The sequence below is a fragment of the Cryptomeria japonica genome, chromosome 5, assembly GCF_030272615.1.
Source record: "Cryptomeria japonica chromosome 5, Sugi_1.0, whole genome shotgun sequence".
In the NCBI taxonomy this organism is placed as follows: domain Eukaryota; kingdom Viridiplantae; phylum Streptophyta; class Pinopsida; order Cupressales; family Cupressaceae; genus Cryptomeria; species Cryptomeria japonica.
Window position 1 is genome coordinate 306,048,162 of NC_081409.1, and position 25,972 is coordinate 306,074,133.

At 35.3% G+C, this 25,972-nt stretch overlaps 1 protein-coding gene across 8 annotated transcripts in view; it reads right to left on the bottom strand.

The window, feature by feature from the left end:
- LOC131066561 (uncharacterized) overlaps window positions 1-25,972 on the bottom strand; it is a 190,385-nt gene that overhangs the window by 2,878 nt on the left and 161,535 nt on the right. For all 8 annotated transcript variants that reach the window (XM_058001366.2, XM_059221434.1, XM_059221436.1 and 5 more), the window contains 6 exons: window positions 19,232-19,335; window positions 18,889-19,148; window positions 11,160-11,246; window positions 10,810-11,040; window positions 331-409; window positions 92-155 (listed from right to left, as the gene is read on the bottom strand). In XM_058001366.2, the coding sequence (XP_057857349.2) occupies window positions 92-155; window positions 331-409; window positions 10,810-11,040; window positions 11,160-11,246; window positions 18,889-19,148; window positions 19,232-19,335 (825 nt within the window). The remainder of the gene's footprint in view (window positions 1-91; window positions 156-330; window positions 410-10,809; window positions 11,041-11,159; window positions 11,247-18,888; window positions 19,149-19,231; window positions 19,336-25,972) is intronic.

The following is a 25,972-nucleotide window of genomic DNA, read 5'->3' on the forward strand; positions in this document are numbered from 1 at the left end:
AGCAGAACTAGGTAGACCAGTGATTTAAGGATATAACAACATGCATTTTTGTTTATCATAGCATTTTCTGTAAATCAATTTGAATACGTACCATGCGTACCAACGGGTTCCTTAATTCGACCATGCCGACCATATTTTGTCCATAATTCCACAGGCTGCAGTGTTGACCATAAATTCAGTTCAGCGGTTGTTCAGACTCCCAATGATAAAGCATTTTTAAAGTGACAGGAGAACATACAAAATATGTATCTATACATTGAAGCAATTGAGATTATGCTCAGCATTCATTTTGAATGGAATATAAAGGCCAGTTTTGTATTGCCCTCCTACCTTGAACCATCTAGCATCTTCAGGATTGTGAAACATAAATCGCACCAATGCTTTAACTTTTGAGACTCGCTGAGGATAACTGAAGAGGAAATAAAACATGTCAATTTTCAAAGAAAAACATCAATTACTATATTCTGGAAAGACTACCTCACTCAATAATTTCTGTCAGTAGCCTTGGGAAGAAGCCAAAAATTAAGGCCATGTCCAACCTTCTGTAATAATCAATAAAAAACACTTCCTCAAACATAGAGTTGCTTTCAGAAACTATACACAACTTCATGCAGCATATGTCAATTTCTAATTAAAATATAGCCAAAATTTATGAATAAAATGAACTTTTCTCTGAATGTAGGAATGAAAGATGTGGTCAGGAGAGAGGTAAGGTTAAAAACTGTGACTATTTTTTTTGTCTGCTTTCCAGAAGATTCTTCAATGATTGGAGACCCTTAGTATGGGGAAAAACTGGGTATCTATGTGACATACTATAGAATGAAGCAATTTGGTTTATTGATTGTAATCTTTAAGATTTCTAACATGCCAAAAAAGGTGTTAAACAGGGATTTTTGGAAAATGGGAATGTTTGTTTTTAGGGCCTTGTTTTGGAATCTTACGCTGACTCCATGTGAAGTCAGTCATCATAAGTATGACACCCAAATGGCTTCAGGTGCAGAATGTTCCAGCATTCGTTGTTAACCCCATATACTTTAAAACTGTTGGGTGAGGTTTTGCACATGAAAACAATTTTACTCTAGCTCGCCTAAATGCTAGGATTCTAATTTCTGCGAACCTGGTGGAAGTTTTATTCTTTCAATTGGAAAACAGGGTTCAGTGTGAATTAAATTCGATTGGGTGGTTTCGACACCTGTTTTCTTTGTAAAAAGAATGACCATCATAGAAAAGATTGTCCTATTTTGAAATAAAAACCTAATGGCCTAACCCTAGAATTCCTATACATTCTAGAGTTGGTGATTCAATTTTTTGTCAAGAATAGGGTAAAATGGAGGTAAAGGTTGAAGGTATGGAATAGTTTCCAGGTAGCAAAAATGTTTCCAGTTCCATGGTGGAGAATGAGATCAAACTTGCCTCCTCTTAGCCTATGGGCAAAAAATTGTTGTTTTCGGAGATGAGTTAGTCAGTTGTCAACTTGAGATTAAATTTGGCTTAAAAAAATTTGATGGATAATAGTAATATGCATGAAGAAAACCTCCAGGTTCCCAAGATAAGCACAAACTTTAGAGAACTGTGGCTTCTGTTGAGCAGCCTGAACAAAATCATATTATATTTATGGGGGGTCTAAAGGGCAGAAACCTACTTTTAAGGGGAAATCTAAGAATAAATCAAGTTGCATGAAAGGTGATGATAATGGAGACACTTAGAAGAATGATAAATTCTTAGAGATATATCACATTAAAAAGAGGAAACACTCTAAATCTAACATCATAACCCGAAATCTGTTAAAGAGGAAAATATGGCAAGTTGCTTTGAAACATTATATAACAATTCCAAACCCTCTCCTCTTCTGCCACATAAATGAAAATAGATTGTGTTAGTTGAAATGTCAAAGGCCTTGGTCGACTGTTAGTGATTTTGCAACTCTAGAGACAATTTGTATTGTGTTATACTTTAGGAAGTAAAAGTTGTTGGCTTTTCTTTAGAATGTGCTCTGGAATTTGGTTTGAAAAATGTCATGTTTTTCTCCAAATATATGATACAAATAAAAGGGGGTCTGCTATTTTGTTGTCCGCCAAATGGTTGTGGGTTATTATTGCTTGTCAAGGTTATAAATTTGGATTGTCTTCTTTATATGTTGCTAATGGCTATGGAGAAAGGACAGAAGTGTGGAATTGGCTAGCCTATAACCTTCCTAAAGTTCCTTGGATTCTTGGTGAGGATTTTAGTATAAATGAAGAAGATAAAAGTGGAGCCAGAGATGTGGAATTGGTTTAGTCTATAAACTTCCTAAAGTTCCTTAGATCCTTGGTAAGAACTTTAATATGATTGAATAAAAATAAAACAAATTTTGTTGGTTAGTTGGTAGCACACAGATTGAGAAGTTGCACAAATTAATTAGGAATTTCCTTCTGTCAGAGGACAAAGGGAGTTTAAAGCATATTCTTTCTCGGAATTGGTGTTGTATACCTGAACAGTTTGGTGGTATGGGTCTAAACTAAGTTACCGGTACCTCCAACTTTTCCCCCGAATCCAGGTACGGTACGTGTCTGATTCGGATTCGACTTGGAATCCCTGTGTAATTGGACAGGTTTCCTCTTTTTTGCTCCTGAAATGCATCCCCGTTTTGACCCACGAATCCAAATGCATCTGAGGTCGATGTGGCGATTCCATGGAGTTCTTTTGCATGAATCCGCGTCACGCACAATTTTCGGGGGGGGGGGGGGGGGGGGGGGGGGGGGGGGGTTCATTAAATTTGCAGAATGAAATCAGGTCGTTTAAAGTTTAAACCCTAAAACGAAAAGCTAAAACGCATTTCGTTTGTCTTCGGCAGAGAAAAGGACACGACGCACAGAGGAAAAGGCAGAGAAAACCAGTGACGGCACATAGATAGACGAGCACAGAGGTAAACGGCAGAGAAAACCAGCAAGGGCACGACGGCATATGGCACACGGCACAGAGGTAGACCAGTGACGACCAGCAGTGACGGAACTAAAATCAAATTTTTTTAATTTGTTTCTATCTTGTTTGTATTTTAATCTTCATCGATTTATTTTGTTTATGTTTATTTTCTATAGTTTTGTTTATGTAGTCTTTGTATTTTTATTTGTATTTTGTATTTTAAACAAAATAAATCGAGTCTTGATATAAATTTATTAATTAATGATTTATATATTAATTTATACAAATAATAAATATTAAATATTTATATTTTATTTAATGTGAAAATAAAATATTAATTACATATTTAATTTTGATTTGTACTATTATTATTTTAAATATGAATATTTTTTATAATTAATATTTTATTTTCACATTAAATAATATTTAATTATAGGTCACTTTCATAATTATATTTAATTATAGGTTACTTTCATAATCATAATAATTTCACTTTCACTTTAAATTAAATTTAAATATTTAATATCTACAATTTATTGTTTAATATTAAATGTTAATAATTATTTTTTAATTTGTTGTAGATAGCATAATGGCAACGACTACTAGCTCTATTCCTCAACGGACTTTCAAAACCGATCCAAATTCACCCATATATGTATATATTTATGATTTTTATATCTTTTTGTACGGATGTACCCAGACGTACCCAAACCCCGCCAAAAAAAACTTGTCGTACCAGCGTACCGTACCCGTACTGGCAACTTAGGGTCTAAAAGATTAAAAACTTCAAAGTTTAAGTTTGGCTATATAATGGGTTGACAACCTTTGGGGGTCTGAACTGTGCCAAGTTTTTGTTAGAAATAACAAATGGCTTTTAGAACCCAAGAACAAAAGGGTCAGAGGGAGTTTTATTCAAAGGATTTGTTTTTTAATTAATTATCTGTCAAGCCAAAAGAAAAACACTTTTCTCACTTCTGTAGTATATGGAGGCCTTCGGAATCTGTAAAACATCTCTTCTCTAATCATGATGCTTATGGAGGCCTTCGGAATATGTAAAACATCTCTTCTCTTACTAAAATTGCTATTAGAAAGATATATTTGATGTCTTTAACATCCAAGAAGTCATAAACACTTAAAAAAACAAATAAGTCTTGGTCTTTCTCCATATGACTGGGAATCTGTTTTTAGTCACATTTGGTCTTCTTGAATTGAACCCAAGCAAGCCCTCTTTAGATGGATTTTACTGTTGTGAAAACTTGGCGCTCTTAAAATTGCTGGTCTTACTGTGTCTAATATGTCCATTCTGTAGTGTGGATGATTTCCTTCATTTATATTTTGATTGTATATATGCTAAGAATATTTGAAATATGTTCTTTGGTAATAAGTCTGGGCAGGATAATAAGTAGTCTTATTGGGGAAGAAATTTTGATTGGGTATGTTAGGGGTTTTAATAGAGAATTAAGTATTGGATGTAAACTTACTCATTCATGCAGTAAAGTCACTTTTAGACTCATTTTGGTGCAACTTACCATTGCCATGGATATCTCTAGAGACAGATTTTACAGGCTACTTTTGATATACATCAGACATGCTGAATGGTTGCCAGCTTTGGAAAGCAATGGTGGACAACTTAAGAACTCCCATGAAAATGACTAAGACCGTCTACTATATGACCAAAGTCACAATTATGTTGACAGTGCACCTAACAATATTGTGGATAGTGCACCTATTACTATTGTGGACAGTGCTCAAAATGCTGATCAGCAGATTGTTAGTTTAGCTTCAAATCTCCACAATGGGGCTAATGTAGTAGAAATAAGGAATCAAATTTAGTAGTTAACGATAATGAGTGATATATAACTTTTTGACAGGTCATCTTTTTGATAGACTTGGCTATGTAAGTAGGTGGTAGACCTACACTACAAACTACACTAAAGCCATACCACTACATTGGCAGGCCCTACAATGTTACAAATATGTAGCTTAGGTCGGATAAATCCAATCGATCTACAAATGTCTAATTGGCCTTTTCAGCCTCAGACATTTATATATTAATCTTGATCTATATCCTTCATTTATATTTGACTGCATAACCAGCATACTATAATCATTATTGAATGATCGTAAAATCATTTATATCGGTAATCTGTTAACTGTTTATATATATATATATATATATATATATATATTTGACTCTATACATAGTCGATAACAGTTATGTTATCGACTATATTATATGATTGTCGATTGCTATTAATGATTGTTCTAATTAATATTGATTATTACTGTTGTCGGTTTTATTATTGCCGACTTGTTTGCTAGACTTCAATGTGTTTAAGGTTCGGTTGCTTTGCTATGGCTGGATGTGGCTCCACATAAGAGTCACCACTCTATGTGGAATCACGTCGGTTCCACATAGAGTCGTGACTCTATGTGGTCCGACCCACTATCATATATTAGCGACTATGGATTCAGTCGATAGTAGAATGAACGATTCGAATACTTACAACATTAGCAATCGACCCCTGCAGTTTTCGGATTACCTTGTGTATTGTCAACGGTGAATAGTCGATAACAATATATGCAGAAATAAGTAATTGGATTACTTTGTGTATTATCGGCAGTGAATAGTCGATAAATCTATATATATATACTCTGCAGATTGAATCATAAAGTAATTTGGAGTATATCTATCAAATAAGTAACAATAAAATTAAAATATACCATGTATATAAATCTGGTCTAAATTTAACATGGTATCAGAGCCAGGTTAAGGAAAGATCAGATCAGATTTATAAAAGCGAGATTATCCTTCTACTACTGTCTTCAAAATCATCGTCTCCTATCAACATCAATATGGTGAATGAGATTAGAGTTGAAGACAGACTTGAAGGAGCATCTTACTTCGTATCTTGGAAGTTCAGAATCATGCTTGCCTTGAGTGAAAACGAATTAGATGGATTTGTGAAGAAAGCCATACCGGAACCAAAAGAAGAAGATGTAAAACTTCAATGGATGAGAAAGAACAATAGAGCCATGAAGATGTTAGTTGACTCAGTAAAAGATCATATTGTGCCAATTATATCCAAGATGGAGACTGCCTATGACATGTTCAAATCGTTAGAGAACATGTATGAGATAAACAACACAAGCCGAGCTCTTGCTCTAAAGCAACAACTCCATCATGTTAAAATGACAAAAGGCGAATTCATTACCTCATACTTCATGAGGATTACTGAATTGAAAGATCAACTCTCTACTATTCATCACACAATAGAGAGTAAAGAGTTAACCATGCTGGCACTAAATGGTCTCCCCTCCTCATGGGAGGCATTTATTCAAGGGCTAAGTGCAAGATCAAAACTTCCTAAGTTTGATCAATTAAAGCAAGATTGCATTCAAGAAGAGTCTAGATTGGCTATCAGAGGCATTGGCCAAAGGTCCATAAATGAAGATATTCATGTTCTTGCCTCCCACTCCACAAAGATGAAAGGTAAGAAAGATAAGGAATCTAATGGTGCTCCTACATTCAAAAAAAGGAAGGATATTTCAGAAATCCAATGCTTTAGATGTGACAAATATGGTCACTATGCAATGCAATGTCCTACCAGGACTATGCCTCAAGCTTCCATTGCAGATGTTGGTGAAACTCTTCCACAAAAGGATTCAAATGGATTCATATTCTAACTTGAAAGAGATAAGTTTTTATGATTGAATCATGTTCATGATTTTCATATGTAGTTATTAATTCATGCAATTACATTATGCGTGTTATTTGTGAAACAACATTATCAATAGATGTCCGCTTACGACAAGCTGCATTTGGATATCTTGTTTTTTAAATTTCTTCAATTTACTATGAGAAACTTGTCCCTTACATATAGGACATCTTTAGAATCACAGCCTGTTGCCTTTCAGGTTATAGAGTTTTGAAGTTCTAATTTTGACGAAGAGATTGAAATTCAGGAGGAATATACAAAGGACTTTAGTGGAGATTATGAGATTTTACATCTCCATTTTTATATATTTACCTGCTAAAGTGCAATAGTCCATTGGAGGTAATTATTGAGGCATTCATACAAGGGATGATGACATCTAGGGTTACAAAGCAAAGTTGAGACAAGAGGGCTCTCCAAGTGAGAGGGAGCATATTGCTAGGGGATTTTGTTCTAAATCTCAAGTCGGTCATATTCCTGTCTAGGGCTCGATCTTATGACAACAGTTCCATTATGATTTTGGATCTTGCACTTTCAGGCATATGAGGATCATACTAGAAAATGACAGTCTCTTGAAGCAAGATATCTTCTATTATTGGGTCCATGTGAGCAAGGGATGCTTCCGTGACAGAGGGAGAAACTAATAACATATGATTCAATTGATATCCGAGAATCTTGGTCATATTGATTTTAGAGGGAGTGGACTGTGTCGAGAGGATTTCTCTAGTGACCAGTCAAAATATTATGATTCATGGGATGGAGTCCCATGTAGACTAAGAGGCCCTTTATGTTGACTCCTAAGTCATGATATTTCTGGTTATATTTCTGGATAGATGAATACTTGATGAGCTTGGAATACGCCAAGAGTGATGTAGACTCCAACCTTGTAATTCATGAAAGGTCAAAACATGTGGAGGTCAAGTGGAAAGGTATGTTATTCAGTTAAGAAATATTAGTACTAATGAATTGACGGCAAACATTCTCACCAAGCCTCTCTCCAGAATAAAGTTTGTGTACTTTTGAGATAAGCTTGGTATGGTAGAGAATGTAGCCCTAGCTGAGATTGAGTCTCAACAACATTAATTTGTTTTAATAGTACTAATGTATTCCCTTAAGATGTTTTATGTGTAAACTCTTATAATTTTATTAATCTGATATGGTTCATGATTAGTGTCATGTGTGTGACTCCATGACTTAATTGGTTCAGTGCTTGTTGAGCCCCTGTGAACATCATTAATAGGTGACGATCTCTCAATGATGAGCACTTGTACTTTTGATGATTATTGTAAGGTGACGGCCTTGCAATATTGATTGTCCATACTATCATGACGGATATCATGAGACGTGATATCTATGGATATGTCATGATGGTTGATATCTCTAGTAGAAACATATGTTGATGGTGGATATCATGAGACGTGATATCCGTAAATATGCCATGATGGATGATATTACATAAAAGAGATATTCATGGTGGATATTATGTGACTTAATATCCATGGACATGCCATGAGTTAATATCCTTATAATGCCATAATGGTGGATATCATAAGTCGTGATATCCGTGGACATGCCATAATGGTGGATATTACATTATTTGATTATGGTGTGTATCATGCGACGTGATATCCGTGGATATACCATAACTTCTGATATCACGGTGAGGTGATATCTCTCACACAATAAATGGAATTATTGTGTTCACTATAAGGTGTTTAGACTTACTGAAGGAAAGAAGGATATCCTCCCTAGCCAAGAGGGAGTGTTAGAAATATGTAGCTTCGGTCGAATAAACCCAATCAATCTACAAATGTCTAATTGGTCTTTTCGGCCTCAGACATTTATATATTAATCTTGATCTATATCCTTCATTTATATTTGACTGCATAACTGGCATACTATAATCATTATTGAATGATCGTAAAATCATTTATATCGGTAATCTGTTAACTATATATATATATATATATATATATATATATATATATATATATATATATATATATATATATATATATATATATATATATATATATATATATATATATATATATATATATATATATATTTGACTCTATACATAGTCGATAACAGTTATGTTATCAACTATATTATATGATTGTCGATTGCTATTAATGATTGTTCTAATTAATATTGATTATTACTATTGTCGGTTTTATTATTGCCGACTTGTTTGCTAGACTTTAATGTGTTTAAGGTTCGGTTGCTTTGCTATGGCTGGACGTGGCTCCACATAAGAGTCACCACTCTATGTGGAATCACGTCGGTTCCACAAAGTCGTGACTCTATGTGGTCCGACCCACTATCATATATTAGCGACTATGGATTCAGTCGATAGTAGAATGAACGATTCGAATACTTACAACATTAGCAATCAACCCCTGCAGTTTTCGGATTACCTTGTGTATTGTCAACAGTGAATAGTCGATAACAATATATGCAGAAATAAGTAATTGGATTACTTTGTGTATTATCGGCAGTGAATAGTCGATAACTCTATATATATATACTCTGCAGATTGAATCATAAAGTAATTTGGAGTATATCTATCAAATAAGTAACAATAAAATTAAAATATACCATGTATATAAATCTGGTCTAAATTTAACATACAATCTATAGGATAATTAGTATTTGGTTGGATTTGAGTGGTAAAGTTTATAAAACAATGAAAGATTCACCTTTTCATTATATAATAATATATGCATCATAGCAAATGCAATAACTTCGGAAAAAAGGCATTCGAGATATTCCAATTTGCTCACCAAACTTAAAGTTCTAAAACTGGAAACTTATCTTCATTTGCCTTGGGGGGTGATGGTTGGGGTTCAATCTTATTGCAAGGTCATTCTTTTGTTCAGTTCTGACTACGAAGGCTTTTATATAGTAGGGGAGAGGGTGTGGTTATTCAGCCACTATCCATTGTTCAATAGGGCGCTAATGAAGGGTGGGACTTTGTAAATGAGAAGGGGCCGGTCCCTCTAAGTTAGTTGGGAAAGCCCCAACCCTACTCTCCCTACCCTATAATGCTAGGAGAAGAGCTTCTCCCTCCAAGCTATATAAGACAAGGGAAGGGAGAAGTTAGTTTAGACTTGAGGGACCCCTCTACTGTATAATTGGGGGACGAGGTGGGGGATGGAACAATTGTGTTGAGGAATTCATTTATAATCAAGAGACAAGAGGGCCAGTGCTTCTTTATGAGGCATTTGTCCCATTATAGAGTAGGGGAAGACAATTCACCAAATTGTAGAACAAGCATCATAGCTCACTCACTCGATCCCTTTCTATAGTTGATGGTAGGGTTCCTCTTAGGCTCAATGCACATTTACCTATTTTAGTGAAATGCCAGAAAAGAAGGGAAGAAGATTGGGTTAGTAGAAATAAGATAAATAATTGGGATTCAATTGTCTCGTATTGACAATCATTACCCCTCTAGTTAGAAGTGTATACATTACCCAATTTGAAGAATACTGGCCACCTACCACTGGTCTGAGCATGAATGCCTGCAACCCTAGGCAATTATGAGAAAGGTGGAGGGACGGGAACAGAATAGAAAACAGGGGAGCATGCTTAGAGAGCCTACCATTTGATGGTGCATGTAGGTTAGGAACGATGCATTCATGTCTCTTTTATTGCTACCTATTGATTGCTACCTATTGAAAGGTTGAGGGAAACAACACAGTGCCCTCATATCTAGAAATACATCTGTTCAAAATGTTAATAGTCTGATATCAGTGTAGGTTTCTTCATGCCAAGGATGTATCCTTAATCCTTGGTGTTCCTTTGTCTTAATTAACAACATAAATAGGTAGATTTAGTAGCTTGATTTTGGCCTTAAGGCTTCCAAGTGGAACCAATTTTGTTCTATTATGCAATATTAAAAAAGACTAAACTAAACTTGGAATATTAACCAAAGAATACGTATTTAAATTTGGTACACATAAAACTGAGATACTGAACAAAGGAACTACAAACTTCACATACACAATGCATTATAGATTTTGACTACATAGCATTATGATTTTTATAATATATGCATGGCCATGAATTAAATCTTAAATTTTGTTGTGAATTCCTATAATTGTCATATGCACAAAACTTCTCGTCATAAAAATTTAGATTCTCTATGGAATGAGAGGGAGAGAAAAGGGTGATTATGATGAGAACTTACCCTGTTAAAACAACCTTCTTCAAAATAATTCTGTCAGGATTTACACTCCTCAATGAACCAACAGCAGCTAGCCTATTCCCAGCAGATTCTCCCATGTCTTTGAAAACAATAACAGGCAATGGTGGAAAGCAAATTGGAGCAAAAACAGAAGCCACACTGAAATGGCCAGGGTGTAGGAACCTCTCCAGTTTATGTTTATCCCCATTGATATCATCAGAAGAAAATATTGGCCTGGAATGACAGGGAATTTCTATACATTATTAAATTAAAAACTTTTCTGCTTTCTTTCTTTTGAAAATTATGCTTGAATTGAGTGAAGAGAAATGACAATAAAATAAAGAAGTTACAACCTTGCACTGAACTGGCGGAATCCCACATGAAACATAAGAGGTTCTTTTGACTTGATAGGGTCTTTGAAAGAGTCATGTTTCTTTACACTGCAACAAGCGAAGAATATCACAAGTCATAAAACAATGAACAATGTTCTGTAATTTAAGTACAAAAGACAAACTCTCTGAACTGCTTGCTCAAGATCCTGAAAAAGGGAAAACCTGGTCTCTTATTATATTTGTATGAAGCAAGCCTTAATCATATGGACACAGTTCTATTTTTAAGAGACAAAAGTTTAATAGAAGGGAGACATATTTACAAAATAATAAAGTAAAAACCTGCAATTCTTGATGTTATGTGATTTTTTCCTAGAAACCTACGATCTAGGGCTGCTAAGAACTTTTGCATAATGAGAAATCATTAAAAGATTTCAAGGAGGACTTTAATAGATACAAAACTAGGAATACCACACCACTAGACCCATAGCTTCTATAGGATGCCAATGAATTTTATGCTTATCTGGATGAAGCTCAAGAATTGTGGCACAATGAGGTGAGGTTTTGCTTGCTTTCTTTTGGAGTGCTATTCCTACGCTTCCAGCCACTCACTCAATGCTACAGATTAGAGGAGTGGACACCATGTTCCATTAATGTCAAAAGGACACATTACAATTCCTCTCTCCCTAAATCGGTTTACCCTCAATTGAGACAAGGTTGGGTGATATAAGATGTCAGCTGGCTCTCAAGTGGCATCTTCCCACGGTAGACCTTTCCATATATTTCCATACCAAAAAATTGCTCAAGATCAACAAATTCAAGCAATCCACTGCAATAAGCAAAACATATTTTCATAGTTGTTTCAACAACCATCAGAATGGTTGCAATGTCTGAAAGAAAACCTAGATGCTCATGCACCACCATCAAGTTTCCAACAACATTTCAACTATTGCCTTCTTGAGGATAAGGAACACATGCAAGGTGCTGCCACATCGGTCCATAGCTAGAGGAAAGGTCTCTGCCTACCTTCTGTAGTAGCACAAAGTCCAAGATTGAAACTTGTCCACCAATAGAGAGCTGTTACTTGAGATATGTCAACAAGGAGATCACAAAAGTATTTGTGTTAAGCCCCAAATGATGTATTTCCTATAAACTTCTTGTTGTTCCTTGATTTCTGTAAGTTGTTAGAAGAGAATACAAATCTTTTAAAAGAAGTTTTTGAAAGTAAAAACCATTCTATTGAATTTCTAGGAATGCCTTTATCACAAACTTCCTCCATGTCAAGCTCTAACTTCAGGGAACTGCTTCTTCTATCCATAGCTGAAAAAACCTACAAGTACTCATAAGCAAAAACTCTAAACGAGTAATTGTGGGAAAAACTTGGCCCTGAGCTTTTAAAAATACTTGCTGTGGTTTTTCTGTAAAAAAATTGTCAAAATTGTGAAAAATTCACCATATTTCATTTTTGCAAAAAAAATTGATGGGTTAAAGAGACAAAAAGGTGACACGAAAAATCTGACAGATTGTTGGGGCATGATTTGAGATTGCTATAATTAGATTTTAGAGAGCATTTTTACAGCTATGTTTGGATTTTTGTGAGTCTACAGCTTTGCATTCTATATCTGCATTTAATTTACTATTTTACAACCTCCCATTCTGTATTTGTATTTAGTTTTACAATCTCCCATTTTTCATATTTGTGTTTATTTATATTATTAGTTTGGATTGCAAAGTTGTCTATGATGCGTATAGAGCTCTAATTTTGTTTAACATATGAAAGACATTAGTTATATGTTCTATTGGTGCCCAACTTTGTAGTGCCAAAATTTACTTGGTCCAAGCCCCCTTTTGTACATCTTGCCTAGTATACCAATTAATTATAATCGATCTGAGAAACTTTCAAATGGGCTCCCTCAATCAAGATCATCTAAGTGTTGTTCCTCCCCATTCCTCAAGTTCATATCATATGATGGAAGGTGCCGAAATCCAAGAAAATTCCTCAAGTATTGGGTGGTTTTGGTTGATTTCTACTATTCTTGTGGAGATGCAGACTTTCCATAGACTGATGGACATTTCCAGCTTGTCCAATATCCTGTGTTGACCTCCTTACCGACATAGAATCTCCACAAAATGTATCAGGCCCTTATTTTCATTTTCCTTCATTTCCTCATTTTGCAGGATTTTGATGGTCAACCAAACATTTGTCACCCCTCCAGTCCTCAAATCCTCTTCCACATCAAATTTTGGCAAATGCTCCTAAAGGTCTTTTGCAGTCCATTTCTTCTTTTGGTCAACTTACTTTAAGATTCCAATTTCACATTCATACATCTTGTTCTTACCCCACTACTCCATGTCGCTTCCATTACTCATTTCAGCCCTTTTGCAAAGCTCCTCTAGGACTTCCCTTGCCTTGTCTAGTTCTGACCTCCGATCCTAACTCAAAACCTTGTATGTCTTGTTCTCACATTCTTTTCCACTTCAAACTTTCACATTTCTTCTTATTTGCTTCCTACACTTGCCAAATCTTCCTAGAAGCTCCATCGATGCCCAATTTGATCCTTGCAACTACCAAGCTAGAATTTTCTCAGCTAAAAATCATTGTTTATCTTAAGGGTGCGGATTCAAATACAAACTTAATGATGGAGGACAAGGGTGACTATAACGCAATTAATGCAGTTGTTAAGCTATAAATGCAGATATTCCTCATGCTTGATCTAAGTTGTCCATTTGATGGATTTTAAATTGCTTTGCACACCATATTAGTTACATCTGATTCTTTGGTGAATTCCTGAAAGTGACCAAACAAAGCAATACATGTACCAATTCATTTTCCTGAATTGTGGTTGGCCATTTCTCTTTCCCACATCACTACAAGTGCCAAGGAACTTCTAGATTTTCATCTCCTACAAGTCTAGTTGCCCAAGTATCATATTTTGTAATTCACAAGGAGGTTGTCGTATTGTAAATGGTTTTTGTAATTGAATGTCTCCATGATTCCATTGGTAGATTTTCTAGGGAATTCTATGCTTAGGTTCTCTCTTCCACATGTGCCCATACAATTGTAATAGTGTTGAGACATGGACCAGCTAGGACTCGAACCTAGGACCTTCCATACGCTGCTGGAGTGCTCTACCACTGAGCTACTAGCCCCTCTTGGACCAGTCCATCGTCGGTCCGTGTGTGGCTTATTTCCAACACCAACACCACCCCTTAAGCCACACCTCTCGTGTGCTTGGGGCTTCTAGCCTGGACCTGGCTCTGATACCATGTTGAGACATGGACCAGCTAGGACTCGAACCTAGGACCTTCCATACACTGCTGGAGTACTCTACCACTGAGCTACTGGCCCCTCTTGGACCAGTCCATCGTCGGAAATAGGTCTTACAATTTCAAATATGTTGCAGCATTCTATTTCGTTGCAAGCTTTGTAATGGTCATTTCCCTATTACAAAGCACTTTAAATCTATCCATGCACACTTTCCAAATTTTGCCCCAAGTACAATTAACTCACGATTTTGTGTTTTGACACTCTACTTGATTTCTTTGTTGGTTTGGCACTTGAAAATGTTTTGTTTGCATGGGTTGGCTTCATTCTGTCTACACTATATGTATTTACAACATTTTTTGTCCTTATAGATCAGTTGAACATCTTTTGTAAGAACTTTAATTTGTAGACACATTAAGATAAGTGCCTCATCTTGTTCCATGTATTTTGGAGATTTTGCACAAATGTTGTGCCATATTATTGTACTCGCACTAGATTAAAAAGTGCCATGGGAGGTTGTCTAGTGGCTTTGTTGCTTGTCACTTACAACTTTGTCAAGTGAGAGTCCCTCCACGACAACAATAGGATCTCAGTGATTCTTACTTCATGTGTGTGTACCTTGTTGTTGCACACTCTTTTCTTAGTTGCAAGTACTCTTTTGGTCACTTTAGATGTTGTATCATTTCCTCCATGCATTGCTTGGTGACATAGTTTCAATGGATCTATCAAAGCTTTCCCTAGTTAACATTATGGGGGGTATTATACTATTTGTGCTAATGCTTCCTTGGTTTCGCTTGGAGATATGGGACACTCTTGCATTCCTATTTTGTGAAAGCAACCTTCTATCCTTAGTTGATCATGTATCTTTAGACTATTGCCTCTACATTTTCAACTTTCAATGGTTGAGTAGTGATGATGATGAGATCACTCATGCAATTTCATTGGTAGATTAGTGTTGTTGGGGTCACTCATGCAGATTCATGTGCCATCTATATTTTCGATTGATAGATGTTTTGCATTTGTTTCCATCTAATCATTTTTTGAGTAGTGTCATTTGGGGCACTTATACAGATTGTTGTCTTCTTGATCTTGATCATTATCTTGCTTCAAAAAAGTTTATTAGTTAAAACACCATATCAATCTTCTTTTGGTAGTTGTTTGCAGCTTCTTTGTGCTTTAGTGATGTTCTTTATGTTCCTCCTGTTTTTGGTACATTGTTTTGGAAGCTTCTTTGTACTTCGTGTTCTCTCTTTTAGAGAGAATTTTTCTCCCATAGGGTTTTCCTCCTTTTATCCATTAGTGAGAGATTGCATTGCATTGTAGTTGTACATGGGTATCTAACATGGCTAAGTTGTCGGGACCCATATTGCATAATAATTTCACTCCCTAAGTTGCACTTAAGGGGTAGTGTTAAGTGTGTGTGTGGTTGTACACCCACTCACATAACTTAAGTTTACTTAGGTGGCATTCTAGATTATCTTTATAATGGGGCCATATGCCATTATTAGATATTATTCACTTAGTATTTAATATTTTGCATAGCGCATTTAATATTTGTAGTAGGTAGTTAGCTAGTTGTTAGCTCATACCTCATCACACCTTTGTTATTTATATGGAGTGTTTGTACATTGTAAATCATCTCATTTTCATTTCTCATTAGTGAAATAGCATCTTTTAGGTTGCTTCTCTCTCATTGTGTGAAGGTTGTTTGGTTTGCAGATTGCTGTTCCTGGATTGATTTTAATGAAGACTTAGAAATTGTGAGGAAATCTCATTTTGAATGCGAGTATAAAAAATTGTTCTTTTTGTACATGTAAAAATAAAAATGGGGTCTTGAAGCAAAACGATTAATGTAATCACTAGCCCTTCTTGAGATAGGATGTTAGCTCTTGTATTTGACGCTTCTAAGAGCAAGTTTTGGATATTATCAATTTGTGATACAATGTAAAGAGAAACATGATTTGGTCAAATGTTACATTTTTTTAATGTAAAGACGAGAGAAGTTTATGTTTTGTTAATTGATATATATGCTTGTAATCTTCTATATTACTAGGTCATTTGCAATTGTTGTAAAAGCCTACTCAAAATAAAATGGAAAGGTTACTTTCTCATCATTTTTGACTATTCCCAACCCAAATAGTATTTTCAAGCTGTGTTGGCATTGCTAGTGTTTTCTATTTGATTTCATGGTCGCGGATAAAATCTATACTTTTATGGAGTTCAATATTTGCAAATTAAAGTTTAAATCTTAAAGCAAGTTGACATTGTTTCTGAATGTTGGAGGCGACTCCAACTCTCAATCATGCAATTTTATAATTGATACTCTTTGTTGAGAAAGGAGATATAGATCTGTTACACCGATTCTCAAGAAACACACACTAATGGCCAACTTGTCGATGTTGTCCATGTTGTCAATAAACACTCTCATGTCTGTTAAATAAAAAAAAATATAAGCCTATTGTAGGACTATGGGAATTACTACAAGAAAGAAGTCAAAATATGGCCTAAGGTATCAAGGCTTTTAAAAGAAACAACTAGGATATTTTACATAGTCAAAAATTGAATCCTTACACTAGAGAAACATGTCAAATGTCACACAGTCGTGTTCTCATGTATTACAAGCTTATTTTTAAGATCCTGATCATCGCTAGAGTTACCATGTTGACCCACTCCATTTTGGGTGCTTATAGTCTCTTATATCAGTATCTTTCTTAGACAATATGGGAAATGTGTTGCAAAAAAAATTGCAAATGAGCCAATATGCAAACGTTAAAGAATTCTCATGTATCTCTTCTCAATTGGACAACCACCATTTTGACACACAACTTCAATCTATGTTTGCTTAGCTACAATGGTTTAGGATTGGCACCCAAATGGATGGTTGCCTACATTGGTGCCCAAAGCCTTGAAGGAGCTCTTCTAGTCTTTGCACTTTAAACATGCAAAGGAGTATATGAATGGTTACAAAGGCACAACATCTCTACATCTTTATTAAATATAGTTTTATTGATATTTTTCAATTTATCCACCTGTGTTGATAATTTATCAGTAATGAAACTGTTCCAAGTTGTAGTAAAGCCATAAAGTTCTTCACACTGCCAATTATACTATCGAATAACAGTTCCATCCAAATAGTATCATTTTCATCTTTATCAACATCTGCGTTGATTTTATTCTTTGTGAAATATAATTGCAGTTGATTTTCCCAGTCAACTACATCACTTGATGTTCTCCATTACATTTTGATATATAGGATTTCAGCATATAAATCTTTGTAAATGTTTGGTATATATAAGGACCTTTTTAACTTTATACTTAATCTTTTAAAAGTTGTATTTTTCTATTTTTAATATGTAATTTATTAGTATAGCTAATCTATTAGTTAAGAAGAGTTTTCTTCTTAAAAGTTATTGTAGGGTTATGTTTCTTGCCTTAAATCCCTATGTTACTATAGATAGTTAACTTTCTTTCCTTTTCCAACATTTCCTTTTTTATCTCCAAAATATTGTTTTGATTCCTTTTTCCCTTTTGCTCCAATGGCTTGCAACAAATTTTCTCTTCCTAATGACTCTCATTCAGCCATGGGTCAAAAAAATATTTAGTCTGGCTACTGACCACAAATTAAATCAAACCACAGGTCCAGTCCCCAAGGGCACTGTTCATGAGATTCTTAGAAGGCAGGTCAATGACCAGGCAAAAGGAGAAAAGCCTAAAGTGGCAGCTACAAGTGGTTTAGCGGTGCACATAATCACAACAGTCCTTAAATAATGCCACTTGGGTAAAGATCAAGAGTATACGCTACTTGTAATTTCTAGCAGATCTTCAATTTCCTTGGTGTATTATGGTACACACTGCACACCATCACAACAGTCCTTAAATAGCTTCTGTATGGCGCACAGTGTGAGCTATACAATACCCTACATATGGCTCCTTGTACTATCTAGAATAAACTTTCCATTATATAACATTACAAATTTATTGATAGAAAATTATCCATCCTAGAATGCAGAAAACAATAACTACATTGATCAAATTAAACAAAATTAAAAAATAAGCATGTAAAGAGTGCAACACTAAGAAAAAAAATACCCAATGCAGAAAAGAGAAACTATCTTAAAGGGATACACAATATTATTGCCAACACTCGTGTACATGATCCGTACAGGATCATTTTTTCTCAGCAAGAATGTTTTTTGTTTTTTTGAATTACATATCCAATCCCTCTATAGTGCCAATAGTTCTAGATGGTGCTATCATGATGGTTATAAACTCCATAGAAGTAAGGGAAGGAACTGAAAGTTAAATGAGATTGAATTAAAAAAACTATAATAAAATAAGTTCAAGATACAGTTTCCCAGATAATGAATATAAAGGTAGTCCCAAAAAGACATTGCCAATTTTTTTTCTACAGATGCTCATTTAGTAAAAGGAACACAATCATGTAAATGAAGGACAGAAAGCACTAACTGTATTCCATCAACGAATTACCTGAAATGCAATACAGACATCTTTGTCTCATGTTGAAAGAGACCAAATGCTATAACTGGCCGATTTCTATAACCATGCAATAGTTTTGTGACTATATCAATAGGAACTCCTTTAATGTGAAGTTGAACATAAGCACCGACACTAGCACAACCATCCAGCTTTCCACTATCAATTTCTTTTGCTTTTGCCAAAGCATGCTTATGTGTTCTAGCAAAATTGTCAAATGCAAATATCCGAGCGTACTCTTCAGGCAAAGACTCCTGTCAATGTCACAATACCTTATGTAAATAATATAGCTGTTTTTACACAAAAACTGACTTCAGTTATGTTTTGCCACACTAACCTTTGGATCCCAACTTGAGGTTCGAAAAGACTTCAGACCTCTATACCTTGCAAACCGTTGCCGAGCTGGGACATCCATTGGTGTGTCCACTTCATCTGGAAATTCTGCATTAATAATACAAAAAATTACATATTGCAAAACAGAATGACTGCATATTGCTACGCTTTACAGATTAATGAAGAACAACTTCGAATGAAAAGTGAGAAAAAACAAAAATATTTGTGCCATTATAAAGATATGATATGTCCATTATGCTTCTAACATTAGAATGGAGAAAGAAAGAAAGAAACTATATTGATGTCCATAGGGTACTAAAAATAGGTCAATGGGACTCAAAACTACAGCAGCTTACAATAGAAAGTTCTAGGAAGAGAAACCTGGAAAGACTGCTTAAAGGGGGAGAACAAAAGAAAAGAAAAGAAGAGAAGATACATCAGAACTAAATAAACCAGAATTCCATGAACTACAAGGACTTGCCTAGACTCAATGAGTCTCAAGACGAGTAACATCAAACAAGTTTGGGAGACTTGGCAGCTGAGTACGTGCCAAACTCACCAAAGTCAGAAGACTCACTAGAATGGGTGAGATCCAATGAAAAGACTCGGCCGCTGCTGGCAAAATTAAAAATATTAAAAAAGCCAAAAAAAGCAATTCACTAAAAAAGTTTGTGTTTTATATTTCTCTTCTACACCCTAAAAGCAACTTTATTTCATTTTCAAGCCAAAGGAGAAGGAAAAAGAGAGGTTTTAAATTGGATTGCATTGAAGGCAAACCAGAAAGTATATTGAGCAGTTACCCAGGGACGCGTCCCCGACCTGAAAACCCCCGTCCCTGTCCCGGGGACGTTTCGGGGACTTGGGGACAGCCAGGGGACGTTTCCCCCCGTCCCTAAATTGACCTGTATTTTGAGGGGACGTCCCCGAAACGGGGGGGACGCCTGCCCTAGCTCTGGGGGATGTTCGTACGTCCCGGGGACGGCTGGGGACGGCTGGGACGTCCCCAATCCGTCCCGGGGACAGCCAGACGTCCCCCATATCTAAGGCCCTTAAAAATATTTTAAAAATTAAAAAAGTTGTTTTTTCAATTTTTTATTTAAATTTTCTTATATAGGCCCCTTATTAATTCAAATTGTTATTAAAAATAAAAAAATTAAAAAGATAACATTAATTAAATTTTAAATTTATTAATTTAATTCATAATTTTGACAATGAAACTATATGGCAGCAATGTAGCCTTTGGGCAGCAATGTAGTGATGCCCCTTGACCCCACCTTGGGGGCGCTGCCCCCAAACCCCCGTTAAAAAATATGGGGGGAAACTGCATCGATAGAAGTAGGGAAAATTTAACCTCCAAGTCTATTGATATGCATATTGACAACGTGAATGAATTGAAATTCTGATTTATGAATGCATAATTGCATATTGTCTATTGAGTATTAACAATGTTGTATGTTCAGAATTTACATTCTAAAATGTTTTCAACTTTTCATAGTATCATACACATGCTATATCCATGTTTTATGGTTTTCATATGAATATAATGTATCTATGCATGCTTTATCCATGTTTTCATATGAACATTTAGAATTTTAAAATTTTCCTATATATTTTAAATTTTTCCTATATTTTATATAGCCGTCCCCTTTGCCGTCCCCCGCCGTCCCCTTTGCCGTCCCCCGCCGTCCCCAAATTTGGCAAAAAAATTTGCCGTCCCGGAAACACGTCCCGCCGTCCCCTGCCGTCCTTGTCCCGGAAACTCGAGGTAACTTTGATATTGAGTAAAAATCAATTGTTGAATCACATTTGGGCAGGTTTTGTAGTTGCTTTTGGTACATCTAAAGGAGTCTACAAAGGATTGCTAAGAGCTCACCATTGATCTCAAGAAAGACTTACGAGGTAAGTTTGTAATTTGAACGTTTCTTTTGTTATATTTTTTAACAAAAATTTTATCTCTTTTACATTTCATTTTTATTTTGTTTTAGAGGACCAAAGAACAAACCCTAGGTGTTTTTGTTTAGAATAAATTAGTTATATAGTTGCAACCCTAAAATTTGTATGTTAGTTTAATTAGAAGCCATAAAAATTATTTTTTTCCTATTTATATGTTATTGCAGCATTCCTTAGATTTATAATTGTCTATATCACAATTCACAATGTCTAGAACCTCAGTTAGAAACTTAGAAGGGACCCTTGTTCAAGACATGTACCCTAGGCAAAAAGAAAGGAGAGGTAACTTGTTTTCATTGCAAAATAACTCTACTTGGGGGAGGAATTAACAGATTAAAATATCATCTTGCACATATAGCATGCCGATATACTAATCCATGCCCAAAATTGCATGTTGAGGTTATGTATGAAATGCAAGTTTAATTAGAAACCTTTAAGCAGCAGAAAGAACTAAAAGAGAGGAAAAAAGAGGAGATGGCAACCATTGGTGGGACTGGAGAGTCGTCTTCTTCCATTTCATCCATCTTCAGGTGCTGGTAGTGCTAGTGCTAGTGCTAGTAGTAATGGTAGTGTTAGCATTGGGCCTAAAGTTCGTGCAGCTAGGTTAGATTCATATATTTTGCCTTGCACTACTGTGGGTTCCCAGTCATCACTTAAGAGCATGGATTGGAACAATTATGAATATGATGCAGCTAAAAGTACAATTGGAGACTTTTGGTTCTATTGTACCATTCCATTCCATGGAGGAAGGTAATTCTTTTCTTTTTTTTTATAAATATATAGCTTGATTCTTTATCGCTTGAATTTTTATAGGTGGCATTTAAATTTAAACTCTCCATTTTATAAATGCTTATTTGATTTTATTTATTTGTGTTAGCTTTCCTTATTGGCAAAAGATGGTTAATGCCATTACTATTTGCGAGGTTGGGTTCAAAGCCCCTAATAATGAGGAGATAAAGGGCCCAATTTTGTCACAAAAGGTGGCTGATGTGGAAACCACAATGGACGAGAAATGAGAGATATGGAGGAAGGGTTGCAGCATCAGGACTAAAAGTTGGAGTAATAGAACAAATAGAACATTGCTAAAAAATATTGTTTCTTCCTCAGATGATTGTGCTTCCTGAAATGCATCGATTTACTGATTGAAATTTTTAATTTATACTTTATTGAATGATTGATTTTGTTTCTTTCTTAAAGGCACAATATTCATCAAATCTGTTGATGCTTCGAGAAACACCAAAAATGTTCAATTCCTTTGTGAAGTTTGGGAGGGAGTTTGGCTAAGGTAGATGAGGAGAATGTGGTGCAAGTAGTTACAGATAATGTAACAAATTATGTTGTTGTAGGTAGCCAGTCATGGATAGGCACCCATCATTATTTTAGACTCCTTATGTTGCTCATTGCCTTGACCACATATTGGAGGATATTGGCAGGATTTCATGGTTCAAAGTGTGTGTGGAGATAGCAAAAAAAAATTGTAAATTCATGTACAATCATATGTGGGTCCTCAAGCCAATGAGATAATTCATATAGGAGTTGGCTCATCATAACATAACGTGGTTCACAACCAATTTTACAACATTAGAATTCTTGCTTCAGGCAAAGGGAGCTTTGAGGTGCATGTTAGTTAGTAAGGAGTGGCAAGTTAAATTTTTATGAGAAAGGCTTCCGGGTACCGACCACAGATATCATAAAGGTAAATCTAATTCTACATTATATTTTTATTTTATTGTCATTCACAGAGCCTAAACTGGTTCTCCTACGAGTTCTTGATGGGGAGAAGCTTACAATGGGCTACACATATGAGGGCATGGATAGGGCCAAGCAAATCACTAGATCCACTTATGCAGGAATTGATAAGTATCGCCTCATTTGGGAATTGATAAGTATGCCTCATTTGGGAGTTGATAAGTATCGCCTCAAGAGTTGATAAGTATTGATAGATGATGACACCTCCAACTTCAAATGCCCCTACACGTAGTTGCTTATTTCCTCAATCCGGAATTCCAATTCCACCTTGATTTCAAGGTAGATGAGGAGATTCTGAGTGCACTCTGCACAATCATATAGAGCGGATGATGCTTGATTCTAGTGTTGGAGCACAAATAGTCACTAAGATTGAGATCTTTAGACTTGGGAGATCTCTTTGCACAAGATGTATGCCAAGCAACTCCTTTGACATTGCAACCAAGTAAAATTTAATTAAGGGCATAATTTAAGTTTAAAAATTAAAAAATTTCCATTTTTAATATTATATTTAAATATTGAAACTTAAAGTTGGACAATGAGATATATTTTTTCTTTTCTCATTTCAAATGCATGGTGGGAAAGATTTGGTGCTAAGGTACTGAATCTCCTTGAGCCAACCATACAATGCTTCAAGTTGTGATTGCAATTGGAGTATGTTGGAGCACATACACTCGAAGAAGCACAATTGACAATTAGTGCAAAGGTTGAATTATCCAGTTTATGTTCATTACAACCTTTGCCTTTGCCACAAACAGATTTTGGGTTGTGACTTATCACCCATCATTCTAGAGGAGGTTGATCCACAATCACATTGTATCACTGAGGCTAAGGATCCTATCTTTAGTGACGAGGACCTTGATTGGGTTGGCCAGGTGGATCAACCTTGAGAGGCAAAGGCAGTAGCCATAGCAGAGGAGGAAAGAGCATGAGAAAACACCATGGACGTTGATGTGGGTGTCATTGAGACACAAGAAAATATCATGCCTACATCATCACCCATGACATATCTTAGAGACCCACACAAGAGGGCAGCATGATGCAAGCTCCTTTGAGCCATAGACTTCTAGATTTTTGTTTTGATATTTGTTGTAACTGTTGAAATCCATGAGTTTTATTTACATTTGGCAACATTTATATATCTAAATGTATATTACCTTCAGCTAAAATTTGCATTCCGCTGTATAATTGTGTATATGATCAAAGTAGCTTCTATTTGATGAGGTTTTTGTGTCTTTAAGGTATATTTATTAAAGGGTGCATGTAATAGGTTTTAATCCTTAAAAAAAAATTCAATTTCTTGGGTTTTTCAATTTGCCAAGTTTGAATCCAAGTCAAAAATCAGCTTACCAAGTCTGAGGAAAGTCTCAGTCTTGTAACATTGAAATAAACAAAAAAAATCCTTTAAAGAATTTTGTTGCTATAATCCACAAAAGAAAATTAGGATTAATTAATAATCATTACATGATCTGAAGAAAATGTTGCTCGTAGTTATAAAAACTTTCAACATGTTCAACATAAACATTGGCAACATATGCCAAGGCCTAGAATAATTAAATTATATATATCTACTAAATACAATTCTCTAGAACACATGGGAGTGAAGCTAGTTCTTGCTCCTTTCAACATCACAATGATTTTCCAGTATAAATTGAATTATGGGCAAAATTTTCGGATGCTCAAAATATAATGCCAAAAAGGCTTTTCAAGTAATATAAACTCCAAAATTAACAAAAATGAAAAAACTAGTGTTTTTTCTCAAATATGACCTAGATATAACACATCTAGATTTTCAAAACTACAAGTTTAACTTACGATCCTTGAGTAATGTATTACCAACAACAATGGGAAAGTTTTCATGCTTATATACATCAAGAGAGTACATAAATGCACATGAATTAGTAACTCGAATGATCATATGATGTGTAATAAAACATAGCAACATTCATTATTTTATTAATTTAAGTTATGTTATGGCCATGTACAAGTATTTGTCCAGAACTGATATACTAGTCATGACTCCATATGCCTGTAGTGTCTCCATCTTATATGGTGGCCCTAATGGTCCAGGCTTGTGTACTCCATAAAAAAGGCACAAGCTCTAAGCAAGAGGAGTGTACATGTAAGATAAAGGTACAACAATTCCGTAGTAGGCTTCCACAAGAGAGTCTCATACACCAAATTAGCGTCTTGCTTGGTGGTGTCCAAAAAAATAAGATTTACCTTACCTCAAATATGTGTATGTATTTGATCAGCATTCACAAGATCATTCTGCTCAAACATGTGATTCACCGTGGACATGAAGGCCTGATAATATAGTTGAATATCATGTACGTGGCATCTTGATCTAACTCAAGATGCGCTTTGGGTGAAAACTATGTCCTGATTGCTATTGTCAGATTGCTGGCCTATTTAGAGGACAAGGTAAATGTTGGCAAGAGTTTTGGCTATATGTGATTATAAACATTTAGCTCATCTATAAAGGCACATGATTTACTCAAACAAATGATCAATCATAGAAGCAAAAATCAGGATAAAATTGCATAAAAAATCAAGATTAATCAATAAACATTATAAAACAAATGATCAAACCATGGAGCAAAGATTGGGATAAAAATCATAAAAATCGTGATTACTCATGAAACATAAAAATCATGTGATTTTGCATAAATCACATCTAGTAGAGTACACATGTTTGACGAGTTTTCTAGGTTTATGGGTTTCAATGTTGGTAGGGTTTATATTCACACAAATTGCATTATCTTTTTTGCTAAGTTGCCAAATCAATTAATTTGCTTGCCAATTTCAAGTATGGTACATCTTGTATTCGAGTACGAACCAAAAAGTCTATTGAATCACACACGGTTCAAGCTTTTGGCTGGTAAAACATTTCCAATTTTTTCCAATGAATCCTACCATTTCTAGTGTCAATGTGGCGCTTCTTGTATGCTTTCGATGCGATTCTAGACATTTGGCATGGTTTTCGAAAACTTTTTCCCACTTTTTCAAATGGTCAAAAAACAAAAACCCTAACCTATTTTCATATTTT